The sequence below is a fragment of the Lagenorhynchus albirostris genome, chromosome 4, assembly GCF_949774975.1.
Source record: "Lagenorhynchus albirostris chromosome 4, mLagAlb1.1, whole genome shotgun sequence".
NCBI lineage: Eukaryota > Metazoa > Chordata > Mammalia > Artiodactyla > Delphinidae > Lagenorhynchus > Lagenorhynchus albirostris.
In genome coordinates, this window is record NC_083098.1 from 20494670 (window position 1) to 20517849 (window position 23180).

A 23180-nucleotide genomic window follows, 5' to 3' on the forward strand; every position below is an offset into this window, starting at 1 on the left:
CCACAAAAGAAAGAGAGAGGCTCAAATCAATAAAATAAAAAACGAAACAAGAGACAATACAACTAATACCAAAGAAGTACAAAGAATCATAAAAGACTACCATGAACAACTACACACCAACAAATTGGACAAGCTAGAAGAAATGGATAAATTCCTAGAAACATATAACCTTCCAAGACTGAATCATGAAGAAATAAAAAATCTTGTTTTTTATTTCAGACCAATTACTAGTAAGGAGACTGAATCAGTAATCAAATACCTCCCAAAAGGGCTTCCCTGGTAGTGCAGTGGTTAAGAATCCACCTGCCAAAGCAGGGGACACAGGTTCGAGCCCTGGTCCAGGAAGATCCACATGCCGTGAAGCAACTAAGCCCATGGGCCACAACTACTGAGCCTGCGCCCTAGAGCTCGTGAGCCACAACTACTGAACCCGCGTGCCACAACTACTGAAGCCCGTGCACCTAGAGCCCATGCTCCACAAGAGAAGCCACTGTAATGAGAACCCTACACACCTCAACAAAAAGTAGCTCCCACTCGCCGCAACTTGAGAAAGCCCGTGCACAGCCAAAAATAAATAAATAATTTTTTAAAAAAATTAACAAAAAAACCTCCCGAAAAACAAAAGTCCAGGACCAGATGGCTTCACTGATAAATTCTACTAAACATTCAAAGAAAAATTAATACCAATCCTCCTCAAACTTTTCCAGAAAATGGAAGAGTAAGGAAGCTTCTGAACTCATTCCATGTAGCCAGCATCAACCTGATTCCAAAACCAGGCAAAAACCATATGATCATCTCAATGAATGCAGAAATAGCTTTTGACAAAATTCAACATCCATTTATGTTTTACCATAAATGGATGGGTATGGAGGGAACATACCTCAACATAATAAAGGCCATATATGATAAGCTCACAGCTCACATCATACTCAACAGTGAAAAGCTGAAAGCACTTCCTTTAAGATCAGGAACAAGGCAAAGATGTCCACTCTCCCAGTTTTATTCAACATAGTATTGGAAGTCGTAACCACAGCAATCAGACAAAAAAAACGAAATAAAAAGAATACAAATTGGAAAGGAAGAAGGAAAACTGTCACTGTTGGCAGATGACATGATACTATACTTAGAAAATCCTCCTGCAGTATAAAAAAACAAACAAACAAACAACTACTACTAAACTTTCTTTGGGTTATTTGTATGGAAATATGTTAATATAAATGTTTCAGGCATTACATGAAAAAAAAAAAGAAAGAAAATCCTAAAGACAGCACCAAAATTACTATAGCTCATCAATGAATTTGGTAAAGTCAAAGGGTACAGAATTAATATACAGAAATGTGTTGCATTTCTATACACTAACAACAAACTATAAGAGAGGAATTAAATATACAATCCCATTTACCATCACATCAAAAAGAATAAGATACCTAGGAATAAGTCTAACTAAGGAGGGAAAATACCTGTACATGGAAAACTATAAGACACTGATGAAAGAAACTGGAGACAACACAAACAAACGGAAACAGATACTGTGTTCATAGATAGGACTAACATTGTTAGAATGACCATACTACTCAAGGCAATCTACAGATTCAGTGCAATCCATATCAAAATACTAATGGCATATTTCACAGAACTAGAACAAATAATTCTAAAATTTGTATGGAAACACAAAAGACCCCAAATAGTGAAAACAATCTTGAGAAAGAATAGTGCTATAGGTATCATGTGCCCAGACTTCAGACTGTACTACAAAGCTAGCCATCAAAACAGTATGGTACTGACACAAAAACAGACACATATATCAATAGAACAGAATAGTGAGCCCAGAAATAAACCCACACACTTATGGTCAATTACGCTACAACAAAGGAGGCAAGAATATACAGTGGAGAAAAGACACACTCTTCAATGAATGGTACTGGGAAAACTGGACAGCTACATGTAAAAGAATGAAATTAGAACATTTTCTCACACCAGTTACAAAAATAAACTCAAACTGGATTAAGGACCTAAATGTAAGACCAGAAACCATAAAATCCCTAGAGGAAAACATAGGCAAAATACTCTGACATAAATTGTAGCGATATTTTTTTGGCTCTGTCTCCTCAGGCAAAAGAAAAGCAAAAATAAACAAATGGATCTAATTAATCTTAAAAGCTTCTGCACAGCAAAAGAAACCATAAACACAATGAAAAGACAGCCTACTGATTGGGAGAAAATATTTGCAAATGATACAACCGATAAGAGGTTAATATACAAAAATATATAAACAGTTCATACAACTCAATACAGAAAAAACAAACAACCCAATCAAAAAATGTGTCCTGGTGGCACAGTGGTTGAGAGTCCACCTGCCGATGCAGGAGACACGAGTTCGTGCCCCAGTCCAGGAAGATCCCACATGCCGCGAAGCGGCTGGGCCTGTAAGCCATGGCCGCTGGGCCTGCGCGTCCGGAGCCTGTGCTCTGCAATGGGAGAGGCCACAACAGTGAGAGGCCTGCGTACCGCAAAAAAAAAAAAATGGGGAGGAAACCTGAATAGACATTTTTCGAAATAAGACATACAGATGACCAACAGGCATATGAAAATATACTCAATGTTGTTGATCATCAGGGATGCAAATCAAAACCACAATGAGGTATCACCTCACATCTGTCAGAATGACTATATTCAAAACAACCACAAAGAGTAACTGTTGGCAAGGATGTGGAGAAAAAGGGAACCCTCCTACAGTGTTGGTGGTAATGTAAATTGATGCGGCCACTCTAGAAAACAGGATGGAGGTGCCTCAAAAAAGAAACTAAAAATAGAACTATAAGACCTGGCAATTCCACTCCTGGGTATATATCCAAAGAAAATAAAAACACTAATTCGAAAAGATACATGCACCCCAATGTTCACTGCAGCATTATTTACAAGAGCAAAGATGTGGAAGCAACCTAAGTGTCAATCAACAGATGAATGGATAAAGAAGATGTGGTATATATATATATTTATATATATATGCAATGGAATATTAATTGCCCATAAAAGTATGAAATTTTGCCATTTGCAACACATGGATGGACTTGGGGGGTATTATGCTTAGTGAAATAAGTCAGACAGAGAAAGACAAATACTCTATATGTTATCATTTATATGTGTAGTCTAAAAAATGAAACAAATGGATGAATATAACAGAACAGAAACAGACTCACAGATATAGAGAACTATTGGTTACTCATGGGGAGAGGGAAGGAGCAAAGTGCAACATAGGGACAGCAGATTAAGAAGTACAAAGGACTATGTATAAAATAAATAAGCTACAAGGCTATACTGTAGAGCACAGGGAATATAGCCAATATTCTATAATAACTTTCAATGGAGTATAATCTATAAAATTTTGAATCACTATATTGTACACCTGAAACTAATATTGTAGATCAACTATACCTCAATAAAAATAAATAATAAATTAAATTAAATATTTTTTTAAAAAAATAAACTTACTTAGAACTCAAAGTCTCCTTTTCCCATAGGCACAAAATCCTCTCAGTGAAACAAAGCAACCACAATCACAAATATGGCTGGTAAGTGCAGACTGGAGGGGAACACCCAAACGCATGACGATTAATGACAATTCCTCAAATACAATTAGGAGGTATCAAGAACCTGCAGAATCCGGTGCCCTGTTGGCATCTCTAGTATGCTAAACCCACAAACCAAAAAACATTTCAACATGCCTCTATTTCAGAAAGAAGATCCTTCTCCACAAAACACTGCATCACCAGACAGCTTCAGAGAAAGGTATGCAGTGAGAGGGAGAGACAGAGAGAGCAGGGGGTGAGAGAGTAAGATGAGGGAAAGCGGGTGGGAGAGAGGGGAAGAGAGAATGGGGGAGCACTTCTAGAATTCACCCGTGCAAGCTGTTGAGATGAAGGAACACGGTTTTGAGGTTCAGCTAGAACTAATTTCTTTAGGTTTTGCAAAAGTTCAACTCTCCAGCACTTCAATTCCAACTCTTAGTATTTCCCCTTAAAAATAACAATGAGAGGGCTTCCCTGGTGGCGCAGTGGTTGAGAGTCCGCCTGCCGATGCAGGGCACGCGGGTTCGTGCCCGGGTCCGGGAGGATCCCACATGCTGCAGAGCGGCTGGGCCCGTGAGCCATGGCCGCTGAGCCTGCGTGTCCGGAGCCTGTGCTCCGCAACGGGAGAGGCCCCAACAGTGAGAGGCCCGCGTACCGCAAAAACAAAAATAAATAAATAACAATGAGAGGGGAAGGGTGGAGAGGGCTTTCCAATTAGATCTATGAAATGAACTAGAACTTATATTTGGAAAGTTTTCTGATAAATGGAAAATGGCTTGGACCTGAGAGAACTTACGCACTCTCACGTGTGGCATCCATTACAGGAGAAAGACTTCAAATGCGTGGTTGCGGCAATCAAGGCCACAAACAAAAGACATTCAAGAGAACAGCAGTTGAAGCAAAAGGTCTCAGTGATACATACCTTAGTTCCTAAACGGTGACACCCCCAGGAGGTGGTGACCCTCTCCTCGAATGCACTGTCCTCCCAGAGTTTAGAAGGCAGACAGATTCTTACTCTGCCATCACACTCTGAAATCCTTTCCGAAGAACGTAGGGTCATTTAAGGGAAGAGTTACAAAGCCTGGGCTCTCCCATTTCTTGAACCGAACTCGGCTTCAGAAGACCACCGCCGCATCCGCAGACAGGAAGCAGGGTCAGGCTCCAAGTGTCTCTGAACAACATCTCTTTCTCCGGTTTAAGCGTCCCAGAAAGGCTACTCCCCTAGCATCTACCCCCTGACTCTCATTAAATACCCTTTTCTCTGGTTGGTGTCGATAAAGAGTTTGATCAGGGAAACCTGATCAAGACTGCAGTTCCCTGCAGAGCTGATGAGCACTTATTCAAAGCACGTGGGGAAGGAACTCTGTGCTCTGCATTCTCAGCTTGGTTAAGAGCCTCACCCAGCAAAATGGCCTTCTTACTTTACGGCCTTGCCTCATTTTTGACCCAAAACTTTTGTTCATATCATTAACTGAACTTGGCTTCAAATCACCTCTTAGTGAAGGCCAGCATTCATTATTACACCTTAATTCTTTTTAATGCACCAAAATAGATGAAATAATTCAAACTGCAAGTACCATGTCAGCCATCTCACCTGTTCCTCGTTGAACAGACAGGTTCACCTGATAACCCTTCTTACTTGGATTTCTCATTCAATTCCCTTTCCCCCAAGAGGTCAACAGGGCAAAAGAAAGATGACCTGAGGGACTTGAAGGGGAGTCAGGAAAGGGACATTTTAACACTCAGCTGGGCCAAACTTTCCTGTGGTTGGATTCTCCTAAACAGAAGAAGGGGTGCTTATGTCAATCTCCTTTTGCCCTGGAAAGTCCTCTTAAGTAAATTCAAAATTCTAAGCAACAATCAGAAGACACATGGCTGAGATCTTCATGCATGAATCTTTCCCTTCCTTCGCCTGCTTTTGCGACTGCACAGCTCAGAACTCGTAGTGAGGTTGCCTCTAAGGCTCCTGGAAAGACTGTGAAGGTGGGAGAGGAGGCCGCAGCTCCGAGACCAGCGGCTGGACAGCCTCCTCTCCCTGGAGTCCTGCTTGGGTTCATCTGACCCTTCCAGCTCTGTGCTCTCTCAGTGCCTCTCCCCACAGGTATGGCTTTCTCTCACTCACACAAAGAACACTGAAACACTTACCTAGAGAAGACCAGGAAGGAGCCTGCCAGATGTCATTCAACTGCCAATAAAGCGCCCCCATGGTGTGCCCTTCTCCGTGCACTATCTCGCTGCGACTGCGGCGGTAGAATTCAGTTTCTGTTTTGACACACTGGGCCTGCATCACCTGATTCAGGGGAAAACATTACAACACAGGTGTTTTTCAAATGAACTTATTTGCAAAACAGAAACAGACTCACATATAGAGAACAGACTTGTGGTTGCCAAGGGGCAGGGGGCGGGTTGAACTGGGAGTTTGGGACTAGCAGATGCAAACTACTATATATAGAATAAACAACAAGGCCCTACTGTATAGCACAGGGAACTATATTCTCTATCTTGTAATAAACCATAATGGAAAATATGAGAAAGAATATATATATATGTATAACTGAATCATGTTGCTGTACACCAGAAACTTACAACATTGTAAATCAACTACACTTCAACCTTAAAAAAACGATTATTCAAAAAAAGAAGCTCAGTCCATTGCAAGATTTTAAAAAAAACACAGGTGTTTTTGCTTGAGGTAGGCTGTCTAGATCTGAGAAAATTATAGGCTTGAATAAATTTGGGAATTTCACTACCATTATATATACCATCATTATACTAGATCTGGAACCAACCCCTTAATATGAGAAGCTGTTGTCTATAGCAGCTGGGTTTGGGGAGAAGCTTGGTATTGGGCTTAACAATGGGTAATCAGGTAATCGTGGAAACAGGATGGTGTAAAAGGTTCTTTGCCAACGATAGTGGAGGCAATGATGGAAAACAAAGACTGTGATTCCAGAGCAAATGCTATATGCAGTCAAACACTAAGTTTTGGGCAGTGATGGGTTTTACTAACACTTTCGTGGCTATTAAGAAAATAGTTTATTAGAAAAAAATTCTATAGAAAAAGAACTATATTATGACTCTGATACTGTCAAATCCCTAACCCCTTTCTTCTAGTCAAGCAATTGTTTTTTATATGATGCCTTTTGATAATGTAAAACTTCTTATGAATGCAATTCCTTCGTTATAGCAGAACAGATGGTAAACTGCAACAAAGAGACAAGTAAATTTAGTTCTTATTTAAGAGGCATGAAAAAACTTCATGCAAGACCCTTAATTACTTAATTACCAAGGAGAACCTGGAGAGACAGAGCTGCAAGGATTCCCCAGTCAGAGGAAAGGACGGCCTTAGAGTAGGGTCTGGATTTTCACAGAGGAGGAAAAAGAGGGATGCATATATGGCCACTAGAAGACCAGGTTCAGATGCCTTCCTAAAACACTAGAAAAGCTCCAATGAAGCGAGACCTTTAGATCGAGGAGAGCTGGCTAGTGAGGAAGTCGCAGATGAAGTTACAACTTACATGAGGCACAGCTGTCAAACTCCAGAAGGGCAAAGCGAGAAGAAATCACGGCCGTTCAATAAAAATTTAATAAACACTTACAGTATGTGTTGCATGCTGGTAATGGTAAGCCCCACCCCCAGCAAAAAAGAGACAGCCCACCCTTGTGGAGCATATTGGCTTGTGTAGAAGACAGGCCTTAACCAAAGAATCACACAAATATATGGAAACTTTAAACAGTAATGAGGGCTAAGAAAGAGAGGTGTGTGATGTTAGGAGCCTGGATAGGAGGGGAAATGGGTCTAGCTGACGAGGGAGATTGGCCTCGAAGTACAGGAAAGAGAAAAAGAGAGAGGGCAGAACGCTGCAGCCAGAGAGGACACATGTGGTGAAAGGAGAATGCACAGCAAAGAACTGAAAGAAGGCCAAGGCAGCCTGAACTCAGAAAGCCGGGAGCAATGGCAGCAAGGCTGGTGGGGATGTAGAGGCCAGACCTGGGAAGGTTTGGGATGTATCCTAAAGGCAACTGGAAGTCACAGGAAGCTTTTAAGCTAAAGGGTGAAGTGACCAGACTTGCATTTGCAACAGGCGCCTCTGACCACTGAAAGGAGTCAGGGGACTAGAGGGCATTCGGGGAGACCATTTAGAAATCTATTATAATCTTCTAGGCAAGAGATGATGTTAGCTGTGAGCAGGTAAAGAAATGCCCTTTCCATTCAGGAACCAGGCCACTGGGAGCACAGCCGTGATAACAGGCAGATAACACTCTAAAGAAAGTAAGAATCTCACGAACAGAGTGGCAAGGGTGCCAAGCTCAAAATGACCACAGGATACTCTCTGAATATATTAGTCTAGCACTAAGTCAAGGAGTGAAATACGAAAAATAGGCCTAAGATCTATGATCTTTAACAGTCAAGTTAATCTGCAGTTATGAGATAGGCTGGGACCTGGGACCCCTTACCAGAGTGCTTGCACCTGGACAAACGTCTCCTCAAGCAACAGAACGCAACGAAACTATACAGGACTAAAACCAACTGCACACACGCACAGTGGGAGCAAATTATGAACAATAAGATACAAAAAGGCCACAAACCAACTGCCATTTCTGAGGTGTCAGAAGCAAAAGCAGGGTACTGCGCGTGATTCCTGCACGCAGCACCACCAAGGGGCGCGCAGACCACCTAAACTACACCTCCCAGCCAAGCCAGCAGTCCACCTCCAGCCTCACCCCCTTTAAGGAGCCAGGGAACCAACGGCACCTGTTACTTGTTTTCGCTCCCTCATGCTGCAGCACAAGTCCTGATAAAGTCTTGCCTGAAGTTCTCCTCTGGCCTCTTATCAATTTCTATGGATTAAGAGTCCAAGGACCCGGGTGAGTAACAATTAGACTCAGGATCTCTAACAAGTTCCTTCTAAAAACACCAATCTCGTCTGAACTAAAGAAAAAAGAGATTTATCAACTTCTAGGCCTGGATACCTAGGCATAGAGAGATCAAGTCCCTTGATTAAGCGTTCACATGTTTGTCGAGTTATTGTACAAAATCAGTGTTGTGGAGCGATTTCTAGAAAGTTCAGTGAACATAAAGCAGCCGATTGAAATCTTAGTAGAAACAGATCTGAGGGTAGCGCCAATTATCAACGCATGCCCATTAGAGATTTAACCTCACATCAGCATGGGAAGTAACCTTTGTTTTTAAAATTTGATAATATCTGAACTTATTTAAATCACCTCAGCCCCCAAATAACGTCCCCACCAACCAAGCTAAAATTGGCCCATGGGCACAAAATCAAGCCAGCCACAGTCCCTACCCTGCAGCACACACACCCGAGGCACTGAACAACAAGTCTCTGTTCTCATCCTGAGATTCCTGAAAAATCGGCTAAGGCTTTATGGACGGTGTGTAAAGGGATCACAGGAGGAGAAGATGAGGAAGCCCTCATCACACCAATAAGGAACACACGGGGAGAGGTATTCTGATCACCAGACACTCCAGAGGTGCTAGCCCAGCCCTGACAGGCCAAGCACGGGCATCAAATGGTGACCACCATGGACACTCCACTTTGGGTGTCGGCCAACAATTCTGGAACTTCCAGGATCTGAAGTATCTCCAAAGCCTGGGCCATTCCTGATACACCAAGGAAGCCAAAGGACCTGCAATATTCTGCTATTGGTTGGTTCAGCGTGGACCCACGAGTAGAATGGAGGGAGGGGCGTCACTCAAGAAGTTTGGGACTGGAATCTGTTTCCTTGGATCCAGATTTATAAAACAGGGTGAACAGGAGAAAAGTACAAATCGGAATTTTGAGGTGGGGAACGAAACATCAGTGTATACCAGAGTAGGAAATTAAGTCATCTCTTTCAGGCAAAAATAAAAACTTCTAGGACAAAGCCATATCTATTGAAACAGTCATGCTTGTGCTCAGTTGGATCTAATCCAAAGGACAATTAGATATTTTACTGATGGGCTTGGTAGAGGTGACCTGCATTTTCTTCACGGTGAATTTAAGCTTCTTTTCAGGGGGAAAACGTCTGATGAGTGGCAAATTTTTTACAACGCTCCAAATTCCTGCCTGATCTTTGTTAACATATACTGTAACTCATAGACGTTTATAATTTTGTATTCTACTCTGACTTAATTTTCACATGTGTACATTTCCATGTGATGCCCTGGCATTTTCTATATATCTCTGTGCTCTAAATGGTTCCACAGTTATACCATAGTTTGATGAATCATTCTCCAATAATTTTTCGGCATTTGAATGGTTTGCAGATTTTTTCTTTAAATACAAGAGCAAAGAACATTTTATGTCCAAATTAATTTCTTTGCCTCTTCTGTTGTCTCTTTTGATAATAATATATGACACATTTTAAAGTCCTTGTTGCATGTTGCTATATTAGGTTCCAGTCAAGAGGCTGCCATAAACTGCTAGCCTCCAGGCAGAACTCAGCCCCACGCAGGTTTTAATTGGCTCACAGAGCGGGTGCTTTTTGATTCTTCTTGTTGTCGTTTAATGTCTTAAGTCAGGGCCTGTATGCTCCATTTTGCCACAATCCCCAATATTCAGACTCTCATCCATTTAAATTACCCGCCTGGTCCCTACAAACATTTGAGTTTTCAGTCCCTGAACTATTTCAATTCTCAGAACTACCTGCAAAAAATATTTAAAATATTTATTTCCGTATATCTATTCTAACAATTTCCCAGCTGCAATTTTTTTTTTTTTTTTTTTTTTTTGGTGGTACGCGGGCCTCTCACTGCTGCGGCCTCTCCCGTTGCGGAGCACAGGCTCCGGACGCACAGGCTCAGCGGCCATGGCTCACGGGCCTAGCCGCTCCGCGGCATGTGGGATCCTCCCGGACCGGGGCACGAACCCGCGTCCCCTGCATCGGCAGGCGGATTCTCAAGCACTGCGCCACTAGGGAAGCCCTCCTAGCTGAAATTTGCCTTTTCTGGTTTAATAGGTAAACATTAGCAATCCTTTTAAACTTAAAAAAATTTTAAGGCAAGCAGGACTCCTAAGCCTTGCTAGGAATTAAAGGAAAAGTGCACTAGGCAAGCTCTAACTAGTAGCCTATCACACCTGAATTCAGTGTGAAAGTGATAACCAAGGCTCTTCAGTGCTCCAGGTTCTGGCACGTGCACCACGCAGTACCCTCCACAGGCAGATGGTGCCATGCCTATAACATGGATCTGGGTTTATCCAAACCAGTGGGTGCTAGTTAGGGCTAATGAATGACACCTCTGTTCCTAAAAATGCAGAAGCCCACTATCCATCTTAAAGGGAAAATGTACAGTCCTACTTCCCTGGGGAAAAAAAAAAATCTCTGCAACTGCCTCTTTCCCTTTAAAAACTGTACCTGTATTTATAGATTCATGCATCTTTTCCTAAAGAAAGCAATCTTTATATATGAGAAGGATAAATGCTTAGTCATTTCCTAGGTTACTCAGTCCCACTGTTAGCAGACAAATCTAATTTTAGTTCCAAAATATGCCTGTTTTCAGCAGCTTGCTTGATTACACTTATGAAATCAGTCCCCTTAGAGAAACATGGTATGGGAAAAAGAAATTGGACCAGGACACCAAGACCTAGGTTCCAATTCTAGCTCTGCCACTGTGATGAAGGTTGCTGTCTACAAAAACCCATTCTCCCCTTCCTCCAGAGTGATACAGTTGTAGCTGGGCTACATGCTCAGAAGCACACCCTCTACCCTTGGAACTAGGAGAAGCCATGTGATAAGTTCTCCTGATACGATGGTATTTATATACTTTATTTACTTAACATTATCCTGACAATAAGAACCTTCCAATAAAGCCATTTTTTAACTGGCTATAATTCATACTATACAATTCACTCCTTTACAATTTATAATTCATTGGTTTTTAGTGTAGTCACAGGTTGTGCAACTCTCACCACTACCTCATTCCAGAATGTTTTCATCATCACCCTCTAAAATCTGAACTGATTCGTCTGTCCCTGCTCATTCTTCTCTCTCCTCTGCTTCTGGAAGCCACTCATCTACATTGTCTCTACAGATTTGCCTATTCTGGACATTTCACATAAGTGGAATAATACAATGTATAGCCTTTTGTGACTGGCTTCCTTCAGTTAGCCTAAAGTTTTCAAGGTTCGCCCATGTTGCATTATGTACCAGTATTTCAAACCTTTTTATTCTGCTGAATACATTTCATTGTATGGATATGCCACATTTTGTTTATCCACTTATTGGCTGATAAACATTTGGATTGTTTTAACTTTTTGGCTATTATGAACATTTATACACAACTTTTTGTGTGAACATGTTTTCAATTTTCTTGGATATATACCTAAGAGTAGAATTTCTGTGTCCTATGGTAACTGTTTAACTTTTTAAGAAACTGACAAACTTTTCCACAGTAGCTGTACCATTTTACATTCCCACCAGCAACATCTGAGGTTTCTAACTTCTCCACATCCTTACTGTGACGGTTAACTTTATGTGTGAACTTGACTGGGTTAAGGGATGCCTACACGGCTGGTAAACACTATTTCTGGGTATGTCTGTGGGGATGTTTTTGGTGATTCAGTAGACTGAGTAAAGAAGGTCCGTCCTCACCAGTGTGTGAGCATCATCAAGTTGGTTGATGGCCTGAATCAAACAAAAGGGGAGGAAGGGTGAATTCTCTCTCTCTTCTTGAGCTGGGACACAGCTTCTTTTACCCTCCGACACTGGAGCTCCTGGTTCTTGGGCCCTGGAACTCTGGGACTTACACCAATGGCCCCTCAGTTCTCAGGCCTCAAGACTCAAACTGAATTATACCACCGGCTTTCCTGGTTCTCCTTCTTGCAGATGGCAGACTGTAGGATTTCTCGGCCTCTGTAATCATTTGAGCCAATTCCTGTAACAACTTTCCTCTTTTATATGTCTACATATATCATATTGGTTCTGCTTCTCTGGAGAATCCTGACCAATACACTTACCAATACTTGTTATTTTCTTTTTTTTTTTTAATTCTATATATCCTAGTGGACATGAATGGTATCTCATGTGGTTTTGATTTGCATTTCCCTAGTGACTAATAATGTGCATCTTTTCATGTACCTATTGGTCATTTTCTTTGGAGAAATGTCTCTTCAAATCTTCTGCCCATTTGTAAATTAGGTTGTCTTCATTATTGAGTTGTAAGAGTTCTTAATATATTCTGGACATTAGATCCTTATTAGACATATGACTCACAAATTTTTTCTCCCATCCTGTGGATTATCTTTTCACTTTTGTGATAGTGTCCTTTGACACACAAAAGTTTTTAATTGTGATGAAGTCCAATTTATTTTTTTCTTCGGTTGCTTGTGCTTTGGTGTCATATCTAAGAAACTGTTACCTAATCAAACTTCACAAAGGTTTACACCTATGTTTTCTTCTAAGAGCTTCACACATTTGGATCTTTAATCCATTTTAATTTTTGTATACGGTGTAAGGTAGAGGTCCAAATTCATTCTCCGACATGTGTACATTCAGTTATTCTAGCACCATTTGTTCAAAACACTATTCTTTCTCCATTTTATTGTCTTGGCACCCTTGTAGAAAATCAATTGACCATAGATGTATGTGTTTATTTCTGGACTCTCAAGTCTTTTTAATCAATCTGTATGTCTGTCCTTATGCCAGTACCACACTGCCTTGATTACTATAGCTTTGTAGTAAGTTTTAAAAGCAGGAAGTGTTTTAAACTTGTTCTTCTTTTTCAAGATTGTTTTGACTATTCTTAGTGCCTTGCATTTCTATATAAATTTTAGGATCACTTTGCCCATTTCTCCAAAGACAGTAGTTGGAATTTTGATAGGAGCTGTGCTGAATCTGTAGATCAATTTGGGGAGTTCTGCTATCTGCGATCTGACACAATATTAAGTCTTCCAATCCATGAACACAGAATGTCTTTCCATTTCCTTAATTTCCATCAGTAATGTTTTGTAGTTTTCAGTGTGCAAGCCTTATGTCTCTTTAGTTTAAATATGTTCCAAAGTATTATATACTTTCTGATATTATTGTTCACTTAAGTTCATTTTCAAACTTTTTATTGCTTAACATACAACTGATATTTGTATATTGATCCTATAACAATAGGGCTTTAGCAAAGTTGCTAAATTCTTAGTTCTAATAGGTTTTTAGGTAGATTTTTTATGGTTTTCTATATATAAGATCATTCATCAGCAGATATCGCTTTACTTCTTTCTTTCCAATCTGGATGCCTTTTATTTCATTTTCTTGCCTAATTGTGCTGACTAGAATCTCCAGTACAATGCTGAATAGAAGTGACAAGAGCAGGCATCCTTGTCTTGTTCCTGATCTTAGGGGGAAAGCTCTCTTTCTTTCACTATTAAATATGATATTAGCTATGGGTTCTTCACAGATGCTCTTTTTCAGGTCAAGGAAGCTCCTTTCTATTCCTAGTTTGTTGAATTTTCTTATCATGAAAGGGTGTTGGATTTGGGCTAGTGATTTTTCTTCATCTATTGAGATTATCATGTAGTTGTTTTTCCTTTATTCTATTAATATGGTGTATTACATTGATTGACATTCATATGTTGAACCAGCCCTGCATTCCTGAGATAAATCCCACTTGACTGTGATATATAAACCTTTTTATATGCTGCTGGATTTGGATTATTATTTCACTGAAGACTTCCTTCCTTCCTATTATTTCACTGAAGACTTCCTTCTATATTCATAAGGGATATTGGTCTGTAGTGTACTTTTCTTGATATGTCTTTGTCCAGTTTTAGTATCAGGATAACAATGCCTTCACAGAATGAGTTAAGAAGTGATTTTACGTTTTCTATTTTTTTGAAGAGTTTGTGAAGGGTTGTGTTAATTCTTCCTTAAATGTTTTTTAGAATTCACTAGTGAAGCCATCTTTGAGGGAAGTTTTTGAATTACTAACTCAATCTCTTTAGTTGTTAAAGGTCTATTCATATTGTCTATTTCTTCTTGAGTCAGGTTTCATAGTTTGTGTCTTTCTAGGAATTTGTTCATTTCATTTAGGATATATCACTTGTCACAGAATTGTTTACAGTATTCCCTTATCACCCTTTTTATTTCTGTAAGGTCAATAGTAATGTTCCCTCTTTCATTCCTGATTTAGTAAATTGAGTCTCCTCTCTTATTTTCTTGGCCAAGCTAGCTAAATGTTTTTCAATTTTGTTGATCTTTTCGAAGAATTAACTTTTGGCTTTGTTCATATTCTCTATTGTGCCAAATTTCTGAAGTCTTCTTTACTTAACTGTTAAAAATGGATGTTATAATTCAACCAACCACCTCAGTAGTTATAGAATTTCCCTTATCTCAATTGCGAAGAGATTTAATATTATAGTTTTAAAAGCAGAAACCTGCTCCGTTCATTGCCCTGAGAACTTGGGAAAAATACTTAACCTTTCTGAGCCTCTGTTTCCTCATGTCTAAAATGGAAACAGTAACAGAGATGTCTAGAGATGTTAGATTACATGAGAAGGTATACAAGGCACCTTCCTGCCCCAGGGCCGGGTGTCTGAGTAGACACGCAAAGAATGCTAATTGTCTGCTTGACTGTTAAATTACGTGATGCATATAAACATAATACACTAGTGTATAATATACGATGTTACTAATCTTACCTTCATTCCCCTCCTTTACCCACCCTACCCCCAACTTACAAGCTCAGCATGGCCTGGATCCCCATCACATCTCAGTGCTGTTTACCAAACAAGACACTGTTCCAGGGTAGCAGGTGTCATCAACACCTGAGCCTACAGCATAGCCTGCTTTTTTTTTCTTAGTTCTTATGATCAAGTAACTTGCAACATGGGTAGATAAAATGGATCCCTAAAGACTCTGAGTCTCTCAAGGACATCCCAAACTTCTAGCCCTCATTACATGCTCAACAAATATGTGAAGAATAAATGAAAGCACTAGAGGGGGCTATAAGCTAAGGGGTTAGTAACGACTGTCCATAGCCCAGCTTCCTCTCTAGGACGCTGGCAACAGATTTGTTAGTGTAGACAGTCCTCAAACTAAGCAGCGAGGTCTTTGTGACACAGCTTAAGAGACTGTGCCTACAGACCTACTAGAGAATGGACTTGAGGATATGGGGAGGGGGAAGGGTAAGCTGTGACAAAGCGAGAGAGAGGATATACACTACCAAACGTAAGGTAGATAGCTAGTGGGAAGCAGCCGCATAGCACAGGGAGATCAGCTCGGTGCTTTGTGACCGCCTGGAGGGGTGGGATAGGGAGGGTGGGAGGGAGGGAGACACAAGAGGGAGGGGATATGGGAACATAGGTATATGTATAACTGATTCACTTTGTTATAAAGCAGAAACTAACACACCATTGTAAAGCAATTATACTCCAATAAAGAAGTAAAAAAAAAAAAAAAGAGTGTGCCTAGGTATGTAGGTTATTTGGAATACAATACAACAGGTTAAAGTAGGAGAATGAAAGGTGGGGCAAGATTATTTTGGAATATTAGAAGAATTAAAGAGGTAAGAGCCTAAGTGATACCTTTGTGGTTGTAAGATAAAGAGAAGCTAGGGAAGGATCTAAATGTAAAGAAACTTACTGCACAGCTTTCTCTGCCAAGATTTTTCTGAAAGTTGCACACAAAATAAATTGCTTAACAGAATGTCTTAGAAAGTGGCACACAGGCAAGTTCTTCAGAACAGTATGACAGATTATGAGAACAAGATCAGGGGCTGGGAGTGGGAACAGAGAAAATGGACCAAAGAAAGGTTTTACTTCTTATACACAGGTGAAAGATGATTGTTCTAATATCAAAGTAGTAAGGGGAAGAAAACTTGTTACCCTAACATTTCCTGTCTGTACTCAGTCAGGAAAGTCCAACACGGAAAACAAGCAACAAAAGAAATCATAATTCTGATTTCTTTCATCTCAGATCCCATCTAGTATATCAAGAAGTCCCAAGGTAGAATCAACAAGGACAAGTCCAATTCCCAGCCAATGCCTGATAGGACGCTCATGCTTAAAGGATCAGACAAAAGGCGTCACCAACAAAAACCGCCAATAAATAATCCCACTTCTACACCAGCTCCTGACTGTGTACCTCTGATGCTCATGAGTTCAGAAACAACAATTATTTCTGTTAGTTCTTTGAATGCGGTTTGGGGAAGTAGAATAAAGTAATGGTAGGGCTTCCCTGGTGGCGCAGTGGTTGAGAGTCCGCCTGCTGATGCAGGGGACACGGGTTCGTGCCCCGGTCCGGGAAGATCCCACATGCCGCGGAGCGGCTGGGCCCGTGAGCCATGGCCGCTGAGCCTGCGCGTCCGGAGCCTGTGTTCCGCAACGGGAGAGGCCACAACAGTGAGAGGCCCGCGTACCGCAAAAAAAAAAAAAAAAAGTAACGGTAATAAAACGAACAGCCGGGAGGAGAAAAGCCAGCATGAAAAACAACAGCTGAAAAGGTTCACACATGCACACGTGTGTGCAAATAAGGATCATCCTATTTCATGTATCAAAACTGAGACACTTTTATAGAATAGTGGCTACAAAAAACTAATAAGGATGAACTGCAACACTTTAAAAGGAACAGATATCAACAGAATCCTTAAACTTGTATTCTATGAGGTAAGTTTATAAATTACATATTACAAAGGAAAAACTTCCTGAATTGATAATATTATAGTTGAAAATTTTAAATTCTCATCAGTTTATCACCTTCCAAAAAAAGAGTCTTTTGGCTGACAGTTTTCTGTTTCAACTTCCATCCAGGGTTTTGTGTTTTCATACAGGAGAAAACTGATGAGAGTGAGCGTGAGTTTGTATAAAAACTGGTACATTCTCAGAAGCTAAGATGCAAAAATTAAAATGTGATGTTTAACACATTACTGCAGATCATATGATTGGGAATAGGCTCTTACCTTCTCTCTCAGAACTTGAAACAAGTTTAGCAAAAATATCACACAAGCAAGCAGTGGTTCTCAAATAGTCTTAATGTGTGTGTATTCACAGGTTCATGAAATATAATAAAAATATAAAAATAATTTTATATTAATTTCATTTAACTTTAATGAATTTTCCCCAACTCTAATATTAAAAACATTAAAAGAACTTAAATTTTAATGGCAAAAGTTACTGGTTTCCCTATATATTAAAATATTTTGTTTTATTTTTACATATCTAGCATTTACAACTAAAGTACATTTTTATAAGAACTGGCATCTTGATGTATATGGGTCTGAAATGATACTTCATCTTTGATTTTTAATTTGAACTAATAAGACCATGATAGATTTTTTTTTTAATTTTCCTTTTAAACCATTTTAGTGTGCTATTATATCTGTTCTAGTACTCTGAGTCACTTTGGTTTTAAAAACTACCTATTTATTTATGGTACCATGTCAAGAATTTCTTAATGTTAAAAAATACTGTATGTATGTGACGACATAACAAACCAGAACAGTTCCTAGATCGGGGAGGGTTCGGATTAGCGTTTACTAAGAGGGCAAGAAGAACTGAACTTTGTACTTCAAAAGGAGATTTTGGTTTTATGAGGTGCTGGTCATATAAGTTGTTTATTTTTATTTCATCAAAGCCTGGCAGGTGTTTGCATTCCAATTTACCTTACAGGGAAGCTTCTTTTCTAAACATTAGTTTTTAAAATGGGTGATGAATTAATTCCACAGGAAATGACATTATAAACATTAGTTTTCCTTTGAGATAAAATAATACAAGCCAAACTTTCTGAAGTTAAGGGTGATGCATAATATTACAATTTGTTGTATGTTGTGTTTGTAAAGGTTCCCTAAAGTATTAAAATTCAGGCAATTTGTGTAAATTGCAAAAGCAGAAATGTGATGTTTGCTTAGTAGTATGTTGTGTTAGAATTCTTTTTTGAGGTGTATGTTATACACATAGCAAACTATTATTCAGACTTGCTCATCCTGTATTTTTTAAATAGGAGATACAGCATCCCAAGTCATTTTTAGTTCAGTTAGCCTACAAAGACTTCATCTCTCTCCCCAAATTCTCTCTTCCAAGCCTTCTTTGTCATCTACGTGCAGTTAAGGTGGAAATGTTTACAGACTTTAGTTTGTAAACTAAAAGTGAACTTAATTTCCATTGTGCCCTTACATCCACCATTGGCAGTAGCCAAAGCTAGCTTTATAGTCTAACAGGAGAGACCATGTTCTGCCATGATGAACCGTGGTGCTGCCAGTGGAGTTTTTTCCCCTTTTGATGGTTTTACTTAAGCTACTAAATGGATATACACAAGCAGTTGAGTTTACACTAAAACTATGAAATGGTATTTCCCGTCTATGTCTGTGCCTCTTCAAACTTGGATGTGTGGGTTTTTTTAATCATTTTTCACTTCCTTGTCAACCTCTTATAGTGTTCTAATGATGAGAGGGATTCAAATAAAACTAAATACCTTTGAATATCCCTTCCCCTCTCACACACTGAAGGCTGTGGAGGAACTAGACTATTTCCTGTTGCCAAGACATGCTTAGACACCAGTTTTCTTTACTCGGAGGCATGCTACCCCCGGCCTCACCCACACCACCTAATTTAAGAGGGTCCCGACCTCAACCTCTACTGAGACGTAAAGGTAAACTCTCCTCCCTCCAGGTTTTTTGAGCAGTTTTTTGTCATTTCACCAGTAGCCCTCATTTTTACAGGTGCTGTTGTAAACTTCTTAAGGACAGGGATGACGTCTTGGTGATTTTTGTGCTTCCACCTCAACCCTGGCAGCTAGCCCACTGTCTGGAACAAATCAGGTGTTTAATGTCTGTCAAACTAAATGGAATAAAGGGTTTCTACTAGCAACAGCATTTCTCATGCCTCAGTTGTGTAAGCTGGTTGTTTGTGTTTGGTTTCCTCTGCAAATATGTATGTTTATCACCCACCCAATAATTTAAATTATTTTTTTAAGTTTTGTTTTCTTTCCTTCAGATACTACCCCATGGCCAATTAGCTCTAGAAAATGTAGTTGCCACCAATGAAAAATTATTTTTTCAAGTTTTGTTTTCTATCCTTCAGATACTACCCCATGGCCAATTAGCTCTAGAAAATGTAGTTGCCGCCAATGAAATGATTATCCCAAACTCTGCCCCTGGTTATACTTCGCCAAACTGAAATTTGAATTTTCTCAATAAATTGGTCATGTCTGAAAAAAAATATAAATTGTAAACATTAAGATAAAAATATTATCCAAGATTCAGGTCAATATTTTCTTTAAAAGTTAAACATAAATTTATCATATAGCTCAGCAATTTCACTCATATTTCTACTCAAGAGGAATGAAAATATAGGTACAAAGATGTGTATGCAAATATTCATAGCAGCGTTATTCATAATAGTCAAAAATTGGAAATAATCCAAATGTCCAACTGATGAATAGATAAGTAAAACATAATATATCCACACAACAGAATATTACTTAGCAAGAAAGAGAAATGAAGCACAGATATATGGCTATAACATGGAAGAACTTCAAAATCATTATGCTTGGTGAAAGAAGCCACATGCCAAAGATCACATATTATATGATTCCAGTTATATGAAATGTTGAGACAAGTAAAATCTATAGAAACAGAAAGCAAATTAATGTTTGCCTGGGACTGAAAGTGAGAAAGGAGAGTGATTACAGATGGGCAAGAGGGGGGACTTCCCTGGTGGCGCAGTGGTTAAGAATCCGCCTGCCAATGCAGGGGACACAGGCTCGAACCCTGGTCCGGGAAGATCCCACATGCCGCAGAGAAACTAAGCCCGTGCGCCACAACTACTGAGCCTGTGCACCACAACTACAGATCCTGTGTGCCACAACTAATAAAGCCCATCTGCCTAGAGCCCGTGCTCCGCAACAAGAGAAGCCACCGCAATGAGAAGCCTGTGCACTGCAATGAAGAGTAGCCCCTGCTCGCCGCAACTAGAGAAAGCCCATGCGCAGCAACGAAGACCCAATGCAGCCAAAAATTTAAACATTAATAAATAAATAAATAAATTTATTTTTAAAAAATGGGCAAGAGGGATCTTTTTGGAGTGTCAGAAATGTTCGAAAGTTGTATTATGGTGATGGTCGCATGACTCAATAAATATACTAAAAATCACTTGATTGTACACTTAAAACAAGTGAATTTTATGGCATGTCAATTATATCTCAGTAGAGCTGCTTAAAAATAATCTACTAAGGTACACAATATGAACAGATCTTAAGTATACAACTCAGTGAATTTTAACATATGTATACACCCATGTAACCAGTACCCAGATCAAGATACAAAACTTTTTTAGCAGGCCAGAGTTTCCTTGTACCCTTTCCTAATCAGAATGCACCATCTTCCTCCACAAGAGTGGTTACCATTAACTTGTTCTATATCATCTGGATTCATTTTGTCTATAGTGAAACTACAATGTTTCTTTTGCTCAACCTAATGTCTACAGTATTCATCAAGGCTGAAGCTGATAGCAGTAGTTCATTCTTTTTTATTGTTGTGGAGTATTCCATTGTATAAATATTCCACAATTTGTTTGTAAATTCTTCTGTTAAAGAACATTTAGGTTGTTTCCAGTTTGGGGCTATTATGAGTAAAGCTGCAATGAACATTATTTTAGATGTCTGTTGGCAGACGTATGCAGTCCTTTTTCTTGGGTACCTAGCTAAGAGTAGAAATGCTGATTCATGAAGAAAGCAAATGTTTAACTTGGGTAGAAACTGCCATAAGATTTTCCAAACTGTTTAAACAAATTTCCACTCCTACTAACAATGTCTAAAAGTCCCAGCTGTCCCACCTCCTCACCAATAATTGGTATTGTCAATCTTCCTAATTTTAGCCATTCTGCTAAAATTACATTGTGTACATAGTGTGTAGGAGTATCCTGGCATGGCTAATTTGCATTTCCTGGATTAAGAATGAAATTGAGCATATTTGCATATACTTCCTGACCATCTGGTTATCTTCTCTGATGAAGTGCCTGTTCAAGGTTTTTGTCCATTTTTTAACAGGTTATCTGTCTTTTTTCTTATTGCTTTATAGAAGTTCTTTATTCTAAATACAAATCTTTTGTCAGACATATGTACTACAAATATTGTTCCCCAATCTGTGGCTTGCATTTTCTCTCTCTTAATGGTGCCTTTGATATACAAAAGTCCATAATTTTAATGAAGTCCAATTTATCATTATTTCCTTTCATAGTCTGTATTTTTTATGTTCTGTTTAAGAAATCGTCTGTGTATGCCAAGGTCATGAAGCTATTCTCCTATGTTTTCTCCTATAAACTTTACTGTATTACCTTTCCCAATTGAGTGTGCGATCACTAATCAAATTAATTTTTGTATATGGAGTCACAGTTCATTCATTTCCCATAAAGATACCCACTTGATACAGTACTGTTTATTGATAAGACTATCTTTTCCCACAAGGATTGCAGTGGCATTGTGACCATAAATCAGGTGACTATATCATACATGAGTCTGTTTCTGGACTCTATTGTGTTCCATTGTCCCATTTTTTCCTTGGCAAATACTACTGACTTAATTACTGAACCTTGATAGTAATCTTGAGCTAGGGAAGATTTTAATGCACAATTTGTTGTAGAAGTTTGTGAGCTGTTCTTGTAAGAGAGACAAATGCCAAAAATTAACTATTTCAAGTTCTATATGTCATCAAATACCCATTCTGAAGCAGATAATTTTTTGTAATCGGCAAAATGAAAACCTGAATATTTTTCACCACAAAAGGCTTATAAAATCTACAGGATCTCTTTATGTTAACTGCAGGTAGCTGTTGAAGCCCAGAATAAAAATGGCTTACCTGAGTAAGATAAATAGTGTCTTTGAACTTGCGTAATTGATCTGCACTTTGGGGGAGTTTGAAATGAAGCTCAGCCTGGTGAAGCATTTTATAGTTACCATCTGTGAAATGTTGTCTATGACGTGCAAATTTGCTTTCATAAGACCAGTCCTCTTTAGATGAAACCTTTCAAGTAAAGAATAAGAGGTTCAGATTGGGAAGTCAGGAGTGAAACTACTTTTCTCCATACTCCTAACAAACTTGAAAAGTACTACACACTGGAAAAGAGCTCGAGGTTTGTTGTGACTCTAATTTCACACACGTTTTTGCCATCATACTTGTTATTAGTGAAAGACTAGGCCTTATTCAAACCTAGAAAGTTACATTTTGGTATTGCCATCAAAAGTCTTGTCTCATCAAAACATTTTTCTTGGGGCTTCCCTGGTGGCACAGTGGTTAAGAATCCACCTGCCAATGCAGGGCACACAGGTTCGAGCCCTGGTCCGGGAAGATCCCACATGCTGTGGAACAACTAAGCCCATGCACCACAGCTACTGAGCCTGCGCTCTAGAGCCTGCGAGCCACAACTATTGAAGCCCACGTGCCTAGAGCCTGTGCTCCGCAACAAGAGACGCCACCGCAATGGGAAGCCCGCGCACCGAAATGAAGAGGAATCCCCCCTCACCGCAACTAGAGAAAGCCCGTGCACAGTGAGGATCCAACGCAGCCAAATATAAATAAATAATTTTTTTTAAAAAAACCATTTTTCTTGTTTTTTTAAATATTTGTTATGTGCATTTTAAAAGGTCATTTTATCGAAGTAAATAAACTGTCAAAACTGAATAATGAACTGA

The 23180-nt window shown here is 39.4% G+C and overlaps 1 protein-coding gene across 4 annotated transcripts in view; it reads right to left on the minus strand.

Annotated features, from left to right (window-relative positions):
- The window catches only part of MANBA (mannosidase beta), a 111206-nt gene that overhangs the window by 8619 nt on the left and 79407 nt on the right, over positions 1–23180 (minus strand). For 3 of the 4 annotated variants that reach the window (XM_060147643.1, XM_060147647.1, XM_060147645.1), the window contains 2 exons: positions 22348–22512; positions 5715–5859 (listed from right to left, as the gene is read on the minus strand). In XM_060147643.1, the coding sequence (XP_060003626.1) occupies positions 5715–5859; positions 22348–22512 (310 nt within the window). The remainder of the gene's footprint in view (positions 1–5714; positions 5860–22347; positions 22513–23180) is intronic. The other variant, XM_060147644.1, reaches the window with a different exon arrangement.